This window comes from Nerophis ophidion, linkage group LG13, assembly GCF_033978795.1.
Source record: "Nerophis ophidion isolate RoL-2023_Sa linkage group LG13, RoL_Noph_v1.0, whole genome shotgun sequence".
NCBI classification, from domain to species: domain Eukaryota; kingdom Metazoa; phylum Chordata; class Actinopteri; order Syngnathiformes; family Syngnathidae; genus Nerophis; species Nerophis ophidion.
This window is the reverse complement of record NC_084623.1, coordinates 15,922,235-15,946,470: the sequence shown is the minus strand read 5'-3', so window position 1 is coordinate 15,946,470 and position 24,236 is coordinate 15,922,235. Positions and strand designations below refer to the sequence as shown.

The 24,236-nt window shown below is 36.4% G+C and overlaps 1 protein-coding gene across 5 annotated transcripts in view; it reads left to right on the top strand.

Moving 5' to 3' along the window:
• traf3ip1 (TNF receptor-associated factor 3 interacting protein 1) overlaps positions 1-19,103 on the top strand; it is a 32,129-nt gene extending 13,026 nt beyond the window's left edge. For 3 of the 5 annotated variants that reach the window (XM_061918458.1, XM_061918455.1, XM_061918459.1), the window contains 9 exons: positions 447-522; positions 751-771; positions 1,952-2,036; positions 2,361-2,453; positions 3,133-3,247; positions 3,321-3,357; positions 3,428-3,501; positions 11,499-11,716; positions 15,340-19,103. In XM_061918458.1, coding sequence (XP_061774442.1) covers positions 447-522; positions 751-771; positions 1,952-2,036; positions 2,361-2,453; positions 3,133-3,247; positions 3,321-3,357; positions 3,428-3,501; positions 11,499-11,716; positions 15,340-15,496 — 876 coding nt within the window. In that variant the 3' untranslated portion in view covers positions 15,497-19,103. The remainder of the gene's footprint in view (positions 1-446; positions 523-750; positions 772-1,951; positions 2,037-2,360; positions 2,454-3,132; positions 3,248-3,320; positions 3,358-3,427; positions 3,502-11,498; positions 11,717-15,339) is intronic. The other 2 variants (XM_061918456.1, XM_061918457.1) reach the window with 2 other exon arrangements.
• The last annotated feature ends 5,133 nt before the right edge of the window (positions 19,104-24,236 follow it).

Genomic DNA, 24,236 nt, shown 5'->3' with positions numbered 1-24,236 from the left:
GCTCACCTAATGAGCTAACGGTATAGAAAGTGGATGGATGGTTTAAAGAGGAGCCATTCATTAATGATTTGTATGAACAATTTACATTCTGAAATGAATATTATGCCTACTATACACTACACTATGTAATGTTTTCATTTTAACCATCTTTCAATAACATGAATTGTTGAGCAAGTGGACTAAAAGGTCTGCAAGTCACAGTAAGTAAGATTTGGCGGCATATAACTCAACAACATCAAAACTGTTTTTTTAAACCTGAAACTGACTTTTAAATGCATGCAGGGAATATATTCACTTCAGTTGCCTCGTGAATATCCTCCTCTTGATAACTTTACTTTGTTGTGCAGATAACAGATTCTGATTCTCCTCGTGCCATTGATTAGTATACATTATTCTGCAAAAACAACTTTTCATTTAATAGCTATTTTGTGTTGACTTCCTCACAGTCTGAAAGTCCAGCACGAATACCCAGACCGTCGTCCGCCAAAGGACAAAGAAGGAAACCTAGAATTGACGGACAAGGTAAGCTCCTAATCCCCTCAAGACACACCTAATGAAGTGACTGTCAGTTGAACCATTGACATGAGGTCGGAAATGTTTTTGTGATCACTGGTAAAAACGCTCTTAAATGTATCCTACTGTTTATTTTCATTAAATTATGGTGCTGCTTTCTTAAAATATTTTTTGCTTGTTTCATGATGCTGTACTACTTGTATCTAAATAGAAACAATCGCTTTTGTCTGTCTACAGATGCATCCGACAGTGAAGGAGGTAAGGGGTACTTTTTTTAAGACCAGACTTGTATGAGATATACGGCCAACAAACGCATGTTTTATTATCAGAATCACATTTAAGAAACATTCATTATGATATTTATTAGAAATTTAGATCACATCACACTTATTAGCATATCACAGTGTGATAAGATATCTCCATTAACTTTATGTACAATAGGACAGTAATACCAACACAATAAAAAATAATGACTCATAGTATTGTCCCTAACTAGGAAACAATGTTTCTTGAAAGGAGAGGCAGTCATTTGGTATATTTTGGTCATTTAATAAGAACTGTTGTATAAAAGTGTGTGGTGTATTCAGAAACGTTTTTTTTGTCCTATAATGCCCATATATGTGTTAAGAAGGGGACAAATGAAGTTAAAATATAATTTAATACCCTGCCGTACTGGTAATTGATATTTAGTACACTGTAGTTTCCCCCTTACTAGATGATTGTAGTAGCCACCTATACAGTAAGCTCCACATATACTCGACGCTCCATGTTTGACAATTCATCAAAATCATAATTCATTGAGTCCTTTTAAGGACTAGAGACTTGTACTACAAAGCAGGATTACCTATTATTCATCATAAGTTTGAGGATTCATCAATCTACTCTTATCTGCTACACTGCTCAGCCCTGCCTGCTCAGTGATTACATCTCTCTCTCTCTCTCTCTCTCTCTCTCTCTCGCTCTCTCTCTCTCTCTCATTTGTTCACTCTGTCCATGTGTGTATATGTCCCTCTCTCGCTACCCGTGAAATTTAGCAATGTAAATATAATGTAAATGCAGTAAAAGAAAAGGGAAAGACAAAATATTCAACCCGGATATGATAAAGTCCAAAGTTTAGAAGAGATTTGAATTGTTAAAGAAAAATGGTAAAAATTGATAAAAGAATTTCAAGATGCAAAGATTAAAAAACAGTAGTGAAATACTGCAGTAGCACAACAAATCTCAAGACGCACCTGTTAAAAGACATTGAGAAACCAGCAATGACAAAGAGTATACATATCGGATTGTCTCAGGCTTTAAAGCACAATCACTAAATATTTAATCGGTTCGAGGTCAGGATTCCTTCAAACATAATAACTTTATTAACCTGTAAGTGAAATAGAAATGACAGATTTTGCGTGGAATTGCAGTGGTCTAAATACCAGTTGTTCTTGCTCAGACGCAGACACTAAGGTGGCGCAGGGTCCTGTCCCCAAGGAAAGTGGCGATGCAGGTTCCTCATTTTCATCTGAAATGGCCTCCAGGTTTGTAAAGACAAAACTGCAATATTTGAATCTGCGTGCATGCTACAGAGTAATAAATATGCTATTATCATTGTTGGTGCACAAAACAGTTAAGCCAAATAAACGCCACAATAATACCCAAAATAAATGATAAAGAAAACGACAACCCCACTGTGTCAAGTATTTTATGTGCAATGTCAGCTAAATGTTCAGGGTTGCTGTAATAACGTTGGATTTTGGAAGTTAACATCAACTAAGAAGTTTTTATCCAAATGAATTCAGTGGAATGATTGTTTTTTTCATTGTATAGCAGTAAGCAACTTATTTTCTTTTATTATTGTATAGCAGTAAGCGAATGGCGCGCCCCAGCAGCGCTCGTCCTGCTCCTCCTCCAGTTAAGAAACAGGACGGTCTTACTGAGGCAGTGCCGGCTGAAAGGTGACTTTACTAGAACTCATTGAATGCATTTTTTAGGGCTGTCAAATATATATTTTTTTTAAATCAGATTAATCACACTTTGCAATTTGGATTCATCATGATTAATCAAAAGTTATTATTTGCGTGCATAATTAAAATATCTTTGGAAAAGACCCCAAAATTGTGTACACAAATGCAATTTTATCGTCAGAATGTCATCCAGGAACATTTTAAAACGTTTTACTTGAATGCATGTCCTTTCTTTGCACAAAACTTGGTGACAGATTTATGTAAAGTTCTTTGAAGCTATATTTTGGAGTGAAATTTGCCAGCGAACACACGAGTCGGAATCTCCTCACTTATTTTTCCACGGCCTTATGCGTTGATCTGATAACTGGAACGGACAAATAAAAATGATTCTGATTCTGATTCTGATTCTGATATAACGGTTAAGGTAAAAGAGCTTGTACGATCAAAATAAATAGCATAATAAATCAAGTGTGTTCATGAGTAATGCAATATTTTTCTGATTAATCACATGAGTTAACGTGTTAATTTTGACAGCCCTATTTTTTTTTTTGTATTAAATAACATGCTGGTGTTCCTGCTGATTTCAACACAAATGCATACTTAATACAAGAATACATGCATTTACAATTAGTGCACAAGATTTGTTCAATATAAATTGTCTCTTTTCCAGGGTTCCTAGTGCCAAGTTGTCAGTAATCCGAGATGTGAAGAAGCAATCTGACGATGAAGAGGAAGATGAGCAGTTTCTTGTGGCAGAGGCTGCTCCTGAGCCTGATAAGGAGTTGGTAAATGATGATACTGTTCCAACTGTTCCAAATGAGGAAACAATAACGTCGTAATGTGTCTGTTTTATTACAGGGCCCTGCACAAGACCCTAATGTTGAAGAAAAACATGGTACTGTCACATATTCCTCTCTAGTCCTTATTGAACTCAACAAATGTAGTTACTCACTCTTTTACACTAGGTGGACTTGTGAAAAAGATTCTCGATACCAAAAGGGACTACGAGTCAATCCCATCCTCCAAAAAATCTAAAGAGGTATGCTCACTTACAGTTTGATAGTGGCTTTTTCTCCACTAGAGGGCCCTCTTCAACACATATCACAGCCAGGCTATCCTGAGTCCTATCGGTTCTGAAAGGGTTGTGAAAGGTAATTGCTTTGGTCACTTTGAAATGTGCCATGCAGCACTGGTTATTATCACAAAAAAGGTGTAAACAAATGGAGTGTAGAGTTGTAATTATGCTGCCTTGGAACCACAAAAATGTTTCCCTTCAGTGAAGCTGAAGGTCTAATACCCTGACGAGAGAGTGTGGCTTCTAGCAGACCACACACAATTGATACACACATCAGGATGTCTGGACCAAAATGTGCTCTGGCCTTGCTCAGTACCTTTCTAGAAAGATCCAGATAAAATATAGACATATTTGTTTTGTGTGCAATTTTGGAAGTATCTACAGTAGTTTTATAACAAGTGTCATGGATTATTTAGTCGTCGTCCATGTGTGGGCACAGTAACGTGTACACACCCACATGTTCTGTCAGACCAAACACAACTGAGAATCACATGGTCAGGAATATGCAAAAAAGGATGTTTATATTTCTGCATCTTGACTCATGACTAAGTCTGTGTCAGCAGTATTCCATTGTTGCTTTAAGAGTGAACTGGTGTGAAAGTTTTGTCTATTGTGGGGAGGAAGGCCATCTGCTTTGGGTGGTCCTCTCCATTGAAGCGCAATTTCCCTGCATTCCCTTCTTCCAACCACCCCAACACTAATGTGTGCACTGTTTTGGACTGTCACTCATGTGGAGATTTATCCCCCAACCGCGACCCCTGACATCATAACTCACGCCTAAGGTTAGCTTCAAGAAATGTGATTCAACTTACACGTGCATATTTTGTTGGCAATTTTATTCACCTCAACCCCTCTTTTATTAAAAATATGAATCCAAATATAGTCCTTGTTGGATTTGAAAGAATAGCCTTGTAGGATTTATCCTAATTTTCCTAACTCAAACGTCTCAGTTTTCAGACAAAAACAGACATGTCAGACAATCCTGTGGGTTGCAAAGATATATTAGAGCACGTACGTCTGCACATAAGTTATGTTAATGCCACCCCTCCCTTGTTACTGGCCTTGCCTTGTCAGCTGCATAAATGACTTCCTTCCTGACATTTAAATGTGGAGAGGTCAGTTTAATTGAGTCATTTTTTTCTGCCTTGTAATCATGGTAAAACATGCTGGGTCAAAAATGTAAATATTGAACTTCCTCATTCCATAGAGTACGTCAGGTTTTGCATTTCAACTGCCACAATTCATTTTTTAAACTTGGGAGTCAAAGGCCGCTCAAGACATTTGATTTGGATATTTTAGGTAAAAACTTGGACAATTCAACCATGTTTTTTTCTCACATTAAATCACAGTTCTGGTGTCCCCATTTTGTTGTGCTTTTTTTAAATAGCCATCCAACTAATTTTTTTTACTGTAAAGCAGAGCTATTCAACAGATGGCCTGGGGGCCAAATTCACGTTCCGTTTAAAGCTTGGGAGACTAACATTTTTGCAGCAAATTCTGAACAACAATTGAGTGCTCTTGTTGTATCGAGGAACTTGGACCACTTTAACACATTGGCACATCCTTACAGTGACAATTTTAACCTTGCTAGCAAACATAGAGCACCACAGTCCAAACTTGTGATTTACATAACTGTGGCGTTCCTCAAGGCACTCCTTTAAGTCCTCTCATTTTTGGCAGTTACAAATTTTTTTCATAATGTGTTGCTTACATTATGGGCTATTCAACCGGTAGCTCACCAGTTCAGTTAAAAACCTTGTGAGAGAGTCACATTTTTGCAGAAGATTCTTAAAAACCCTTATGCACTGTCATATATATTTTCTTTGACTGGCAGAAGGTCCCTAAAGGGGTCATATTATGATTTTGGTTCTACATTAAAACACTTACTTGTCTATGTAACATATAATGGTGGCGCTTTGGTCAACATTTTGTTTGATTATGTTTTTCAGACCTTAACTGTTACTAGGATTTTAGCATGCATGTGCATGTACAAGCCAATCTGCTCTGCATATAGAAGATTAAGCAGTGTTTCTTAACCTTTGGGCTGCCAAAACATTTCTATTTCTCAGCTGTGGACCATATGGGCCGCAGCGGTACTCAATTGTAATACCATTTTCAATCTCAAACATACAGAAGAAGTCTAGAACTAAATATAGAGAAGTTTCTTAAGCGCAAACATTATGACCAAAATGGTGAAGCTGTATTTTCATTTGCACTGTAGCTATATTGACAGTTTAGTTGAGAAGCAGATTCAAAATTGAGTTTATTGATTTTAGCGCCACATAATTGTATGTTAATGTATTTTTAATCAGTTATTTAGTAGTCCCTTCTAATGCAGTATATTTGGTTAGTATTTATTTCCCTAATTAGCCTGACCTAAGCCTAAAGTTTGTTAAATAAATAATAATTATTGTGATTAACACATTGGCTTCATATCATTTGACAAGTATGTTAACTGTAAGTAAATTGGATATAAAATCATGATTAAGATTACAAATAGTGTTAATATTTGAGTGGATCCCGGGTCCCCTTGTAGTGGAAAAGTTGGGACCTGAGGTCAAAAAGGTTAAGAAACCCTGGCATAGAAAATAATAAGGAACTTATTGACTACAACTGGATATAAACAGCGGACTTGCGCAAAGCTCTTTGAGTAAACCTCTACTATATGGAGATACATCACTAAAGTTACAAATACCAAATGGCTCGTTCAGAGAAAGTTTGGGTTTGCATAACAGGTCCCTTTTAAAAACAGCACAGCGCTCCTGTAACTCTGACAAAATGATAAAAATAAAATGTCTGCTGTAGAGGATGCCGGTTATTTGGATTACACAAAATAAGAATAATAGTGAAAGTCTTTAGCTTTTTTCGGGAAATGTGGCCCCTAAAACAATTCAGTAGAATATCCATGCTATAAAGAAACATATTGAATGATAAACGTATATTATTGTGTGTTTTTGGTCAAAGTACGTGTTCCATACCTAGTGGGGATAACCTTTTCCTGACCCCTTGGCTGCATTGTATATTTTTACAATATACCTCAACTTCACTTTACACAGAGTTTGCCCCTTGCAGCAGCTGCGTTTTCATAAGATTTTTTGTGTACTCCTAACTCCCCCTCTTCGTAACCCCTTTCAAATTAGGCTTGATGAAGGTTTGTAATGTATAAATAAACCCTGTGGCACACAAATGGATGGCTGTTGAGTGAGAATCACCGAGAAGGGCCTGAATACGCTGTAGAATTGTCAAGAAAATAAATATTCTGCTCCATACTGCGTGTCTTCATAAACATGGAGGCCTTTTCTGTATTTGGGGACACATAAGGAAGGGACACAGACATTCAATGAATCTTTTGAGTTCTCTGGATGTTTATTGACATTGTTTAGTTGGACATTAGACTAGCTGCCAGTCATCAGCTTTATACTGTAACTAACCAACAGTTAATACGAGCTATTTCTGCTGTGTCAGATCATTGGTTTGTGCAACAATCATCCTGCACAGGTGATGCAAAATGACAATTTACTGATGTCCAAGCTAAATTGTGCAAAATGGATGATCATAAAATTATAAACCAAATTTGAGGTGTGGATGTACTGTACATGTGTGCTTGTGTCTTTCTTTGACTTTTGGCACTGATCAAGAAAAGCACATGGCTTTGCTCATAGCATACCGTATATTTGTTCTTATATTAGCCGCAACGGACTATAAGTCGCAGATATATATAAGTTATATACACAGATTTTGTAAAGGTTTATTTAAATACCTTAATTGTTTCCAAACAGTGCCTGTAACATGGCAGTAAAACAGCTGATCAAACAAAAGAGAAGTCATCCTCATGGACTCACAAGCTGTAGAAACTTGCCCTCATCCAAACAAGACCCAATAACTCCACGGTGACGTCATGGTGAATTTACTGAGGAGTTTGTGAAACTGAAACAATACAGAAAAGAATACAATGGTAAGGTAACAATACTAACACAGACACCTGTAAATGTTTTAGCATATCAGCTAATGCTAAATACGCTAGCTTCATTACAATATTCCATCACACATGGAACGGTTTAGTAAGAATTAATAGTTTTAGTTATATTGTAAAACTTACAAACGTTGCTTGGAGTGATGAGCGAAGAATCCATTCAAGTACAAATGCAATGGACGAATAGAAGACGGAACATCATTTGTACTTCCGGTTTAAAGCACTAAACCAGGGGTCGGGAACCTTTTTGGCTGAGAGAGCCATGAAAGCCAAATATTTTAAAATGTATTTCCGTGAGAGCCATATAATATGTTTTAACACTGAATACAACAAAATGCGTATCCTTTTAAGTAAGACCAACATTTTTGAAGTATAATAAGTCTCTTATTCTTTTAAATAAGATTTTTATTCTGAAGCTAACCAATAATAAATAAAACACTTCTTACCATTAATGCGACTTCTTGAACAGGTGTGGTAGAAAACGGTTGGATGGATTAAAATGCATGAGAATGTTTTATATTCTGAATGTTATTTTTAACACTGTGATTATCACACAACATTTATGCTTGAGGGCCGTTGCTATAATTATTGTCAATTGTGCTCAAGTGGTATTTTTCTTTGTCTGTGCAAAGCTGACAATCCAAAAGATTGCCAGCCAGTCTGGTATCAGTGTCTGTGTCCAGGAACACCGCCGTGACGCGTACAGAGCAGAGAGACAAGGCGATATCACCACAACAAACACATTTGCATTTTTGCATAATCATATATTGTGTCTAACTGGAGTTGTCGTGATTACCTCCTTCCCTCAGCGACAGCTTCAGTGATGTAAACAGGGACCTCCCAAATAAATAGTGGAAGCACACAGGCTGGACTTTTAGAACGTAGTTTGGATCTATTACTAGAATATAGCCCAAAACACATGTTTCCTCATTGAGCCAAATTGAACTCTGTCTCTGCATAATTCCTTGCTCCTCGAATGTTTATTAAATGTCATCAATGTTTGAACCTGAAAGATTACCAGCGGATATAATGTAGAAATGTCAGCTAAGAATTATCGAAGAGCCAGATGCAGTCATCAAAAGAGCCACTTCTGGCTCCAGAGCCATAGGTTCCCTACCCCTGCACTAAACAAAAGAAAGTACTGCAGACGTTCACTCCGCAGCACCTGCAGTGAGCGAACCTGTTCAAAAGATGGCGCCATAGTACAAACAATAACACACCTTTTTTATTGTCTCTGGTTGTGTTTTATTGAAAACTTATTTGTTGAACACAAAACATAGTGGTTAACAAAGAAACATTTATAAATTAGCCACATTGTTTAATAAGCCTTAGGAAAAAAAGTAGCAGTTTATAGTCCGGAACCATTCCTAATCAACAGATAAAAAAAGAGTTTTCCTGTTTTTGATGTCTTTTTAAAGCTTGGTGTATGAACGTAAAGCTTTCGGTCTTGCCCATACTTTGTGACTAATTCAGTCTATCAGTCGCAACCTTGAAACATGGACTCTAAAGCAAACACTTCTAAAATTGCACAACACATGCGCATTAAGAGTTTTGATCTAAAAGAGATACATGTCTGGTAGTCAAGGGGCAACAAATAGAATGTAAACATGGACATTGTCTGCACTATGCAGACCAAACCAAAAGCCTGAATGAACCACAGTGTTTGTGTAGCTGCAGAGCTCTCACCCAGTGGAAAGCCACCCACCTAGCTGGGGGACCACAGACCTGAGGCTTTTCAACCCTCACACTCTGGAACTACCTCAAATGGGTCACAGAAAAGACGGAGAACACTCAGGCTTGATGTCCGTTCTACCGTGTGGTTCCTCTGTAGTCATGTCTTGTGTATTTACTGAGCTATTTGGTTTGTTGAAGTGGTGGCTCAATAAAGCAAACATCGTGTACTCCGGCGACCACACCCTCGTCCTGAGTGAGCTCGGAGTAGGTGCATGTTATGAAGGAAAACTGTCATTTAGCTTGTTGTCACAAGCACAATGACCGCTGCCTCTTCATGGCAGGTGTCTGCATTGCCAAATGTCGTTAACCGTGAGCTGAACTTAAAAAGAAAGACTAAGTGAGGCAGTTGTAATTCAAGACTGTAGTAAAATAACCTCACTGCCACAGCTTGTTACTAAAATAAACAAGGCTTAGTATGCTTAGGCTGTATGTGTCTGCATGGATATGTGTGGCGAGTAGTATTTTCTCATCGCACACATAAATGCTTATTTTAGGTCGTGATGCCCAGCTGAGCAAACATCTTTGGGTTTGCAGCCTGTTAAGGGTGGCACCCCCTGATTTTTGTTACTCAATCAGCGTACCTGAGGCTTTTGCCAGCAAGTCCCCTGACTTGTACCGGCACAATTAGGCCATACGTTTGATCTTTATATACACGGCGAGGTTTGTTCCGTTCCTGCCCCACATTTTTAGCGTTGAAACACTAAACTAAAGCTGAGATTGAGACTCCAGCTCGTTCAGAATGTTTGGGTTTGGTTTGATGTGATCATTTGTTGTATGGGGTGTGTCAGAAAAGTTTCAGGACCGGTGTCACAAAATATCTGCACCTATAGCATTTTCACGGTCCTCATGTACCGACCTAATTAGGAACCGGTACCAAAAAAAAACCTGGTACACTATACACATCCCTACTCAAAATAGAGTTCTTCTTTATGTACTGTATTTTCCGGTATATAAGCCACACCCATTAAATTTTAGGGAAGAAAATATTTTTTTCATATGTTAACTGCACCGTAATTTTACTTGCAGACATAGGGGTTGCAAAATGAGGTATTTACACAGAAATATTCTGTAAATCTTTCAATACATATGTTGTCTACATACACCTTAATTATTTCCACAGTGCCTGCAACATGGCAGTAAAATGGCGTATCAAACAAAAGAAAAGTCATCCTCATCAACCCTCTAGCTGAGGAAGCTAGTACTCCAACCAGTTAAATAGACTCAATAACTCCACAGTGACGTTTTGGTGAATTTACTGAGGTTTTGTGAGACGGAAACAAGACAAAAAATAATGCCATTTTAGGTTTAATAATACTGGTAAACATGTTAGCATATTAGCTAGTGCTAACAATGCTGGCGTCATTGCATTAAAAAGCACATACACAAATGTATTGAAAAAACCTCCTACAGACGTCACACATGGGATGGTTTAGTAAGTATTAACCGTTTTAGTTATATGTTAAAACTTACAAACGTTGCTTGGAGTGATGAAAGGACACTGCAGCACTTGCAGTGAGCGAACTCGTCCAAATGATGACGAAATAGCACCAACAATAAAACTTGTTCAAGTGTATTTGCTTGTTTTTTTGTTTTTTTTATAAAACTATATCTTATTACGGCAGTCAGCAAAGAAAAATACATACATTAGCCTGATTGTCTTGTAATCTGCAGGGTTCAAAGCGTAGGAAAAAAGTAGCAGCTTTTAGTTCGGAATTGACGGTTGTCTCTTTTATGTAACATATTGTAAACGCAGATATGCCTGCCTTGAAATACAACTTCATTGGTGTAACATCCGCAAGTTTCACAATTACACCGGTGCTGTCTGCTCCAATGTTGTTTTCTAACATGTAGTTCATCCTCCGTATATTCAGGGACTGAAAGATACGTTTGTGAATCCTCATTTGTACAACAGTAGTCGTCTTCCTCGTCTATTACAGAGTCTGCCATGACTATTATTGGTAACAAACACGAATAAGTTTGTTGATGGAAGTAGGAAGTATGTTGCTATTCGCACTGAAGTCAATGCGCCCAGAAATTAAGTTCTTATAATATGTAAAATGACCAAAATAGGGCAAATAATGTACATATTAATGTATGCTGTGTGTGTTACTGCATTATATACATACTTAAAGCATGTATATACCGTACAATGTTGATGGTTGAACATTATGGAACTTTTCTGGCATACCTTTGCAAATGTGAATAACTTGAAGAAGCTTGTTCAGATATTTATAATTGGACTTTTTACATTTAGCAGTCGGTGTCAGAAGAAGAGCGGAAGAAAGAGCAGGACTTGGTAACACGAGAGATCGAGCGTCTTCGGGCGTCCATCCAGTCGGTGTGTCAGAGTGCGCTGCCTTTGGGCAAGATAATGGACTATGTCCAGGAGGATATAGATGCAATGCAAGCAGAACTGCAAAGCTGGCGAAAGGAGAACAAGGAACATGCACAAGCTTTGCAGCAGGAACAGAGGTGAGAGCTCACACATTGTTAATTGACCTGTTGGTCTAATTGTGTGTTGAAGAGCAGTCACACATGTGTTAGTTACATTTTGAACTACTCTCACATTTATCCGTCAACATAAAAATGTTTGGATACTTTGGGGTATGCAGACATCAAAATTACACATATTTTGGAATACTACATTTTCATTCAAATTTGCCTTTAAAAATCAGAATAAAAAAGTTCCACACTTGTCAGACCATTCCAACATGAAAACATTCAGTTTTCGTAATTTTCGGACTATAAAGCACACCGGTATATACTGTAAGCCACAGACACACAATTTTAGAAGAAAACAATATTTTTCCATGTATTAGCCGCACCGGACTAGAAGCTACAGATATATATGTTGTGAAATCAGTTATTTACACAGAAAGATTTGTAAATATTTGTGAACCATATTTTCCTGACCATAGAGCGCACCATATTATAAGGCGCATTGCCGATGAATGGTCTATTTTCGATCTTTTTTTATATATAAGACGCAGCGGATTATAGGGCGCATTAAAGGAGTCATATTATTAATATTTTTTTTCTAAATTGAAAACACTTCCTTGTGGTCTACATAACATGTAATGGTGTTTTTATGGTCAAAATGTTGCATAGATTATGTTTTATAGATTATCTTCAAGCCGCTTTCTGACAATCGCTTCCGGATGCGCCGTATTGTAGGCGGTGTTATTTACTTGGCTCAGCTTTGGCAGCGTCTTCTCCACGTCATCTTTGTTGTAGTGGTGTAGTGTGCAAGGACGGGAGTGGAAGAAGTGTCAAAAGATGGAGCTAACTGAACGGCATTCAGACTTTACTTAAATCAATAAAGGAGCAGCATCTCCTCATCCTGAAACAACAACAAGGCCGGAAATGTGTCCCGTGAAAAACCGACCGGAACTCTGCAATAACTAAAGTTGGTGAATAATGTAAACTCACTACACCGGTATGTTTTAGCGCTTTCATGGCGAGTTTACTGACATATATAAGTAAGAACTTTACACTACTTTATATTAGAAATGGCAACAGTGGAGGATGAATGTCCCATAACAAGAAGATAGAGAAAAACAAGAATCTTATCGACTTGGGCTTCGGCACAGACTACAAAGGCGGACTCGCGCAATTTTTCAGGAATTTATGCAGATCCCAAATACAGATCAACAGTTACCAGAAGGTAAGAAAAGTTGCTTTTGCATAATATTGCAAAACAAAACGACAGATATGTCTTACCTTATACAAACACCATAATAATACTCGTATGTTTAATGCGCCGACAATCTATCAAGCGGTACGGCTTCATACCTTACCAAAGTCGTACTAAAATATATTTATGGATTTTTGAGGATTGTGTTTAATGTTCTATATTTTCATGATATAACATATAAAATGTTGGTGTTTACTTGAGTCATATTGCCATCATATTGCAATCTACACGTAGCTCTTATGTTTGACTGCCATCTCCTAGTCACATTATCATTACATCATGTACCAAATAAAATAGCTTTGAGGTCGTTAAGCAAAACCAGAATTATTCCGCACATTAGGTGCACCGGTTGCACTGTCGAGGTTTGAGGGAAAAAAAAGGATTTTAAGGGCGCCTTATAGTCCGGAAAATACGGTACATAGCTTAGCTGTACGGTGACTGTAACACGGCAATGAAACGGCTGATCAAACAAAACAAGTCATTGTCTTGGACCCACTAGCTGTGGAAGTTAGCTCTTCAAACAGCTAAACAGACTTAATTACTTTTGGTAATTTTGACAGAGGAATTTGTGAGACTGAAACAATACACACAGAATGCCATTGTAAGTTAATAATACAAACACAGACACTCGTAAACATGATAGCATAATAGCTAATGCTAACGATGCTAGCTTCATCATATTACGATAGCACATACAAATATGAATGAGAACACTCCTACAGATATCACACATGGGATGGTTTAGTAAATATGAAATATGAATCATATTTGTACATATCGTGTGTGCTGATGTTCTATTGTTGTTGTGTTTGCTGTTGTTGTTTTTGTCTCTCTGTCTAAGCCCCCTTTTATCCTCACAATTTCCCCCTCCGTCTTCCTTTTTTTCTCTTTCTATCCCCTCCAGCTCCGGCCCGGCTGCAACAAATGATAATATGAATACATTAAATAAAGTCAAATACAAATAAAGCAACAAGAGAAGTATCCTAGACTTCTCTTTAGTAAAGTAAATCTGAACAGCCGATATGGGCATCTACAAACCCCGTTTCCATAAGAGTTGGGAAATTGCGTTGGATGTAAATATAAACGGAATACAATGATTTGCAAATCCTTTTCAACCCATATTCAATTGAATGCACTACAAAGACAAGTTATTTGATGTTCGAACTGATAAACATTTTTTTTTGTTGCAAATAATCATTAACTTTAGAATTTGATGCCAGCAGCATGTGACAAAGAAGTTGGGAAAGGTGGCAATGAATACTGATAAAGTTGAGGAATGCTCATCAAACACTTATTTGGAACATCCCACCGGTGTGCAAGCTAATTGGAACAGGTGGGTGGCATTATTGAGTATAAAGGTAGATTCCATGAAATGCTCAGTCATTCACAAACATGGATGGGGCGAGGGTCACCACTTTGTCAACAAATGCGTTGCATATGTTGCCATCCAAGCAACGTTACCATGGACGCCCCTGCTTATTTCAGCAAGACAATGCCAAGCCACGTGTTACATCAACGTGGCTTCATAGTAAAAGAGTGCAGGTACTAGACTGGCCTGCCTGTAGTCCAGACCTGTTTCCCATTGAAAATGTGTGGCGCATTATGAAGCCTAAAATACCACAACGGAGACCCCCGGATTGTTGAACAACTTAAGCTGTACATCAAGCATGAATGGGAAATAATTCCACCTGAGAAGCTTAAAAAATGTGTCTCCTCAGTTCCCAAAGGTTTACTGAGTGTTAAGGAAAGGCCATGTAACACAGTGGTGAACATGCCCTTTCCCAATTTCTTTGGCACATGTTGAAGCCATGAGTTAATTATTATTTGCAAAAAGAATATAAAGTTTATGAGTTTGAACATCAAATATCTTGTCTTTGTAGTGCATTCAACTGAATATGGGTTGAAAAGGATTTGCAAATCATTGTATTCCGTTTATATTTACATCTAACACAATTTCCCAACCCATACGGAAACAGGTTTTGTACATCAAATGTATGATTTGCCTGAGAAGCTGGACAGGACACAAAAAAAATAAAAAATAATATGAATGCCCAATGAATGACATACACAATCACACAACTTTTGTGCGTGTGTCTTGCTTTATTGCAAGGTGGACATGACCGGAGTCTGGATGTGAAAATACTAATTCGAGAAATATGAGTAACTTCATTTGTGTCGAAAAACACTTTGGCACAAATGGAAGAATGGGGCCTTCAGAGGATAACATATAAAATAAGAGCATATATCACTAAAAATGTTTGTTTTTTTGGCAGAATCCAATGGTCGACGATTCTAACACAGCCCTAAATGATGGTCCCTCCAGTATTGCAACTGAGAATGATGCGTTATCATTCATTTAATTGAAATAATGTTTTTTTTTTTTGTGTCCATGCTTATACAGAGCCACCGACAGAGCGTTAGAACCTCTTAAAGCGGAACTTTATGAACTGGACCAGATGATCAAGGATTACCAGGACAAGATTTGTACTGTGAGGTCCAACATACTGAGGAATGAAGAGAAGATCCAAAAGAAGTTGGCAGGAATCATCTCATCTTGAAGTCAGAAACTACCATCTAATACCTGTAACAAAACTTTTTAGATATATTTCAATGAACATGTGGGCCTAGATGGAAGACTTTGATCTGCACTGCACCACCATTTTACAATTTTTGAGCCTTTACTTTGAAAAGCAGCCACAGTAGTAAGACACCAAATGGTCACAACAAACATTTTTTTAATTATCCTTTTTTTTTGTGTTAGTTTTTTCCATTTTCGACCATATCTTTGACTCCGCGTCCGTACATGAATTTGGTTAGTTCTCAGCCTTACAGAATGCGTTATTATTATTATTATTATTTTCAGTAACTCATAACAACATATTTTAGCAGGCGATGCTATTAGAAAGTATTTAACTGAGCTCAATACTAACAGTACAGGCCAAAAGTTTGGACGCACCTTCTCCTCCTTCAATGTGTTTTCTTTATTTTCATGACTATTTACATTGTAGATTGTCACTGAAGGCATCAAAACTATGAATGAGCACATGTGGAGTTATGTACTTAACAAAAAAAGGTGAAATAACTGAGAACGTTTTTTATATTCTATTTTCTTCTATATAGCCACCCTTGGCTCTGACTACTGCTTTGCACACTCTTGGCATTCTCTGGATGAGCTTCAAGAGGTACTCAACTGAAATGGTTTTCACTTCACAGGTCATAGTTTTGATGCCTTCAGTGACAATTTACAATGTAAATAGGCATGAAAATAAAGAATGCATTGAAATGAGAAGTTGTGTCCAATCTTTTGTCCTGTACTGTACATAGTACAATACCGGAGGTCACAATATGTTAGAGCTGTTTTGTACAGTAGTTTTAAGAGCAATGGCATTTAAACATCAGGGAATTTGTTGCTGGAATAATTGGCTAATAGTTGATAGTTAAAAAGGGTTTATCTACCCAACACAATTGATAATTTGATACTCATGTCAAGTGTACCCACGCAATTTAACTACTGAAATTAAATTTGCTTAATTTGTCACGGTGCACTTTGCAAAAAGAGAAGGGCAACACCGTCAGATTTTTCAAAAGTCTCCACTAGATTTGTGGCTATTGTCAGTTAAAAAAATTATATATACAGAAGTGCTCAGTTGACAATACTGGTCACTCCTGCTCTGTCTTCTTATTCTCTGGCTGACGTGGTGCGTTATAATGTGCTAATGATCCAATTCGATTCGGATTTACTGGATTGTTTCTTCATCAAACGTCTTGCGTACTGTAAAATCGCAAAAACAGGTTTTTGCTGTGGAGCTCATTTCTTTTTCTTGTTTTGTGTGTCTTCTGATGTTTACAGTTTTCCCCGGGTATGAGGTATTTGGAATATGAGTAAGCAACCGACAACGATGGGTTCTACAGTTAGAATAATACTGCATTTAGTACTGCAACATGGATTCTTTTTACAAATATTCAATGTATTTAGTGAGATTTTTTCCACCAACTTCTCTTTTTACAGCTATAACTAATTTGCTCAACATGTAGTTTTTCTTTTTCTGAGAGTATTTGCAATAAGATGTCTTTTAAAGCAATAGTTTACTAATAATCAGTTCGAGTTAGACGTTTGGTTGGCGCAGTGCTTCTCAATTATTTTCTATTACGACCCCTTCTAGAAAGAACAAAATTATTTCGCAGCCCCTCCCAATGTATGTTGCGACTATAAATAGTGTCATTTGTCTATAACATTGTTATGAGTACACCTCTGCATAACATTGTATCCCAACATTAAAGAAAATAGACTAAATACATATAGATGCACTTATTACAGACAATAACTTTATTAACATGTTTTTCAAGTCTAACAGAAAATATTTAAAGTGCATCAATTTGCCTAAAAAAAAAAATCGAAAAAACTCCATAAACTAAGCCAAAAATTATGACCCACAATAAACTTATGGATACTGAAAAATACAATGAAATAAATTCCGGAAATAATAATAAATTAAAATTAATGAGCGACATTAACTCGGAAGCACAACGTAAGAAAAACAATTTGTGCTGATTTTTTAAATGTATTTCAATTCAAATGATTACGTTTGGATAAATGGCCTCAATGAGCCGATGGTGCAGTGCACAGCTTTTTGAAGCAAAAATGACTCTGTGAACATGAGCTCAACTTGACTTCACTGTTTAGTGTACTGTACGTAGTAATGTGAACTGTATATACACATATATATAATGTTTTAAGTACTATCAGGTTATCTCCAAGTAATACTATTTTAAATAAGGCAGTCCCGACCCGATATTGATATCGGCTATCCTTTTGTCCTCAAACTTCTATACACATCAGCCCATAATGACAACGTTAAAAGTTTTTATTTTTTTATTTTGGCAAATATAAAAAAAAAACAAAAAAACATGTTCATAAAAATAAACAGCCTTTGCTCAACACATGTGATTTTTTTTTTTTTAGCTTTTTATTTAATAATTTTGTAAAACCTGAACAAAAAACACATTGTCATTATGACTGGCTTAACTATTAAGAGAAGTGTTGTGTTTATTTGTGTATATGTTGTTACAATCACAGAATCAGAACAGGAAGTGAACAAATACGTTGGTAATTGCTATGATTTGGAAATTAATTAATTAAATTTAAATAAACATATGTCATTATTATATAATGTATCACGCTGTATCTGTTTACATGTTCGAAATGAATTAAAACCACAACCATTACGGGGTATTGTGTGTAGCACTTTGAGGACAAAATTGAATTTAGGCTGTGTATTTTTTCCGGATGTACTGCAAACATCCTCTAATAATCGTTCAAAGTTGGTCTTTTCTTGTATTTTAATGATGTCATTTACAAAAGGTGAACATGATAAGCTATCAGGCTGCTAGCAGCTACACAACAGCTAAGCACACTGAACAAAATTGCCGTAAAACATTTGTCAACATAAGCAGGTAAAAAATAATTATAGTTGAATATTGCTTACCGATAGTCTCCAAAGCAAAACCGTATTTAAAAGTATCCAGTAACAAACGTGTCTGCATCATTCATCTTACTGAATAAGTAACAAGTTAGTGTTTTTCATCCCTAACATTGTTTACTCAGTAATTTCATTTCATCAAACATTTTATTATATTCCACACTACAAAATAATGAATGTATGTATGATTTGTGCTATCGTATAGGATCAATATCTGTAGCGGTATGTCAAAGGATGTGATTTCTTCTCTGTCTTCTCTACATTTCTTTTGTGCTTAGATATATTTTTGCTATTGCATCCCAGTAACAAACATGGAAAATGAAATCTACTTTGTTTGTAAAGGCATAAGTTACTGCTCTCAGACTTTGAATTACCACTTTTATGCCGTGTGGCCAAAAACAAACTGATCAGGTTACTTCTGTCTGTAAAACGTATGTTGTATGTTATTCTCTTGTATAGTTTCAGTGTATTCCACTAGCACAAAGTCTGTGTGTAACAAGAAAAAATACATTTTTGATGCTATCTCATGGAAATAACGTGTTTGTAGAAGAGTTCAGTGGCTTACACGTTACATTGTGTGCAATGAATTTACATATTTGTATTATAATGTACATGTGGATATTGTATTATAGGTCATAGAATTCTATGTTTTGTAGTAAAGTTAAATAAAGCCCGATAAGAAATATCTCCAGAATGTTTTGTATGAACGAGTGGAAGCCTTTAAAACTATAAGTAGAACTTTGTTTCTCCTGAGAGCCTCAAGTACCACAGAGAGTGGCTTTCCTGTCTGCCGGGAGTCATAAAACAGCTGCGACGCACACAAAACGTCTCGTAATTTCCCTCTAAATACTTTTAAATAGGATTCTGGCAGGTTTTGTGATGCGGGTCAAAGATTAAACTGGGCAAACAGGTCAACAGGTGGATTGGAAGACATGGATTGACTTCAGCTCCATTGTCTCCGAAGAAGTGACCATAGGACATAAAAGCCCTTTTAATATTCCAAAAGCTGAGTTGGTCTTCAAGATCTACAATGTTTCAAGTGGCTACTGATTGACATTTCAGTTTGTTTTGTCGATGGCAGCCAACTAATCCAGTACTTCAGATTTGTAAATAATACAAGGCCAGGCCTAGAAGTGGCCAACTAGCCAAAGATAAATGAACCTTTACTGGTAAGACTTGTAGAACATTCTCTGTATTTAATAATAATAATAATAATAATAATAACAATAGTAATGCCAGTAATCCTGTTTACTTTTCCCGTTAGAAACATTCAAAGATGACTCTGTTTAGTCAATAAGTCTGTCTTCATCATGAACAATGTCACACTTGTTTAAAGTCCATTTTACACAATGTTTTTTTAAGTATTTTGAAATAACTCAGAGGGGATTTAAAGTGTGATGTCTGACAGAACAAGTGACTCCAGCAATGTCCATTTTGACCCCAATCACACTGTGTATATAACAGTACAGTACAGTAGAGGCCAAAAGTTTGGACACACCTTCTCATTAAATGCATTTTCTTTATTTTCATGACTATTTACATTGTAGATTGTCACTAAAGGCATCTAAACTATGAGTGAACACATATGGAATTATGTACTTAACAAAAAAAGGTGAAATAACTGAAAACATGTTTCATATTTTAGTTTCTTAAAAAATAGCCACCCTTTGCTCCGATGACTGCTTTGCACACACTTTGCATTCTCTGGATGAGCTTCAAGAGGTAATCACCTGAAATGGTTTTCACTTCACAGGTGTCACATGCCTTCAGTGACAATCTACAAGGTAAATAGTCCTAAAAATAAAACATTGAAATGAGAAGGCGTGTATGTATGTATATATGTATATGAATGAATGACTGCTTTATTTTGAGCCATGCAAACAAAACAAGCGAATGACATAAAATACAAAATAAATATATAAATACATTATTTTTACACCTACATTGAAAACATTACATGTGACTAATCTTTTATAGATGTCAAGATTGGCTCAAAAGAGAGTGGGAAGAAGTAAACTTATTAGGTCCCACCCCTATACATATACAATATATATATACAATATATAATACAATAATATATATAGTATAATTCAATTCAGTGGTTGCTGCGTAGATGCTATATATTATCTATATATAATACATTTAAATTCACACACACTTACATATATACATATGTACACACACACATATATACACAACACACACATATATACAATTTATATATGTATATGTATGTATGTATATATGTATGTATATACATTTGTATGTATGTATGTATATATATATATATATATATATACATATGTATGTATGTCTATGTATATGGATGGATGTATATATATGTATGTAAATATATATGTATATGTATGTATATATATGTATATGTATACATATATTTATATATGTATGTATGTTTATGTATATATATATATAATGTGTGTGTGTGTATATATATATATATATATATATATATATATATATATATATGGTAATATATATATATATTTATATATATTCCAATTAGCCCACGTACAGAACGCAGAGAGCTTCACGGAATGGGTTTCCATGGCCGACCCAAAAAAGTCTGCTGTCTATAGAGCATTTTCTATCTGGGCCCCTGTACCCTGGAATGCCCTCTCACTAACAGTTAGAGGTGTTACCTCAGTAGAAGCATTTAAGTCCCATCTTAAAACTCATATGTATACTCTAACCTTTAAATAGACCCCCTTTTAGACCAGTTGATCTGCCGTTTCTTTTCTGCTCGGCCCCCCTCTCTTTCGTGGAGTGGGGGGGGGGGGGGGGCACAGATTCGGTGACCACAGATGACGCGCTAGCTGTCCAAAGTTGCCACCCAGGGTGGACCACTCATCTGTGCATAAGTTGGGGACGTCTCTGCGCTGCCGACTTGTCTCCACTCAAGATGATCTCCTGCTGGCCCAAATATGGACTGGACTCTCACACTATTAACTAGATCCACTATGAATGGAGTTTCACACTATTAACTAGATCCACTATAGACTGGACTCTCACAATGTTATGCTAGATCCACTCGACGTCCATTGCCCCTGTCGCCCTGGGGGGGTGTCCCCACTTTTGCGGTCCCCTCCAAAGTTTCTCATTGTCATCCCTTTGGGTTGAGTTTTTTCTTGCCCTGATGTGGGATCTGAGCCGAGGATGTCGTTGTGGCTTGTGCAGCCCTTTGAGACACTCGTGATTTAGGGTTATATACGCAAACTTTGATTGATTGATTGAATACAAAAGTTGAACTAAGGAAAATAAGGACAATATATATTACGTACCCAATTATTCCCAAAATTAAGGACATACAATTTTTAATTATTAATGGAATAGAGCAGTGGTAGAGCAGTGGTTCTCAAATGGGGGTATGCGTACCCCTGGGCGTACGTGAGATTTATTTTTTAAAATATTCTAAAAATAGCAACAATTCAAAAATCCTTTATAAATATATTTATTGAAAAATAATTCAACAAAATATGAATGTAAGTTCATAAACTGTGAAAAGAAATGCAGCAATGCAATAGTCAGTGTTGGCAGCTAGATTTTTTGAGGACATGTTCCATAAATATTGATGTTAAAGATTTCTTTTTTTTGTGAAGAAATGTTTAGAATTAAGTTCATGAATCCAGATGGATCTCTATTACAATCCCCAAAGAGGGCACTTTAAGTTGATGATTACTTCTATGTGTAGAAATCTTTATTTATAAATGAATCACTTCTTTATTTTTCAACTAGTTTTTAGTTATTTTTATATATATTTTTTCCAAATAGTTCAATAAAGACAACTATAAATGAGTAATGTTTTGCACTGTTATACAATTTAATAAATCAGAAACTGATGACATAGTGCTGTATTTTACTTCTTTATCTCTTTTTTTCAACCAAAAATACTTTGCTCTGATTAGGGGGTACTTGAATGAAAAAAAAATTCACAGGGGGTACTTCACTGAAAAAAGGTTGAAAAACACTGCTGTAGTCATCTGTTTGTGGAATATGATACAGTCAATGTGTTTATGGAGGAGATCAGAGATTGGCTGAGAAACAAGTGTGTGGAGATGTCCCCTTTCACTATAAAACAGATGAAAATTTGTATTTTTATAAACAACTGTAACATAGAAATGTTTGTCAACATTATTATGCTCTAGGCAATAATTTTTCTACCTAAATGTCGATTTATGAAAGTAAGGCCTACACTTTCTAATCGGCTTAATGGTTTACAATTATCAATCAAATCTTGGAGGATGATTACGAGTACAAAAGCCCTTAAATTAATATCTTTGTTAAAAACATTTAAAGGTCTACTGAAACCCACTACTACCAACCATGCAGTCTGATAGTTTATATATCAATGATGAAATATTAACATTGCAACACATGCCAATACGGCCTTTTTAGTTTACTAAATTGCAGTTTTAAGTTTCGCGCAAAGTATCCTGTTGAAAATATAGGTATGATGACGCGTGCGCGTGACGTCCTGGGTTGTAGCTGACATTTTTTTCCAGCCTGATCCAAGTTATAAGTAGTCTGCATTAATTACATAATTACACAGTATTCTGGACATCTGTGTTGCTGAATCTTTTGCAATTTGTTCAATTAATAATGGAGACGTCAAAGAAGAAAGATGTAGGTGGGAAGCGATGTATTGCAGCTGCCTTTAGCAACACAAACACAGCCGGTCATTCATTGTTTGAAATTCCCAAAGGTGAAGCTTTACTATGGAACAGAGCGGTCAAGCAAACATAGATCCCGACCACATGTCAACCAGCAGGTTTCGGTGAGAAAATTGTGGTAATAAGTCGGCTCTTACCGTAGACATCAGCGGAGCTTGCGTCCTGCTGCAGCTGTGTGGCTTACCTCAGAGACACTGGCGGTCACCACACTCGTGGCCACATCCCTCCCGACTTTCAGGTATGACTATATAATCTCACTAAAACACTAGTAACACAATAGGCAGATAAGGGATTTTCCAGAATTATCCTAGTAAATGTGTCTAATATCATCTGAATCGCTCTCACTACCCTCGCCTTTTTTTTTTTTTAATTATTATCATTTCTTTTCTAGTCCTTCACTCCCACTATCGTCATCCACAAATTTTTCCTCCTCGCTCAAATTAATGGGGAAATTGTCGCTTTCTCGTTCTGAATCGCTCTAGCTGCTGTCGGCCATGATTGTAAACAATGTTCAGATGTGAGGAGCTCCACAACCCGTGACGTCACGCGCACATCGTCTGCTACTTCCGGTAAAGGCAAAGCTTTTTTATTAGCGACCAAAAGTTGCGAACTTTATCGTGGATGTTCTCTACTAAATCCTTTCAGCAAAAATATGGCAATATTGCAAAATGATCAAGTATGACACGTAGAATGGACCTGCTATCCCCGTTTGAATAAGAAAATCTCATTTCAGTAGGTCTTTAAATTAATATCTTTGTTAAAAACATTTAAAGTGACTTAGGTAGCCCTTTTTGTCTTTTTATTTGTATTTTTTTATTTTTGTTAGCATTAATACTCTCTGTATTTGTTTTTGTTTTCTTTCCTTGATGTTGAAAGTGTCTTGACTTTTGGCTGAATTATAAAAGTATGTTTGTTGTTAAATAATAAAATAAATACAAAAATCCAACTCCAACAACAACAACACTTCTTCCCTATCCACCAATCACGCCAAGGTGCATTCAAGAGCACCTGAATTCTGAACATTAGTATCACACGTCGTCGTTAATAATCGAAGTTTAAAGGATTTAAAACCTAAAAAAGCTTCTCATACAAGAGTGTTGATATAGTTGCATTATTCAATAAAAGATTGA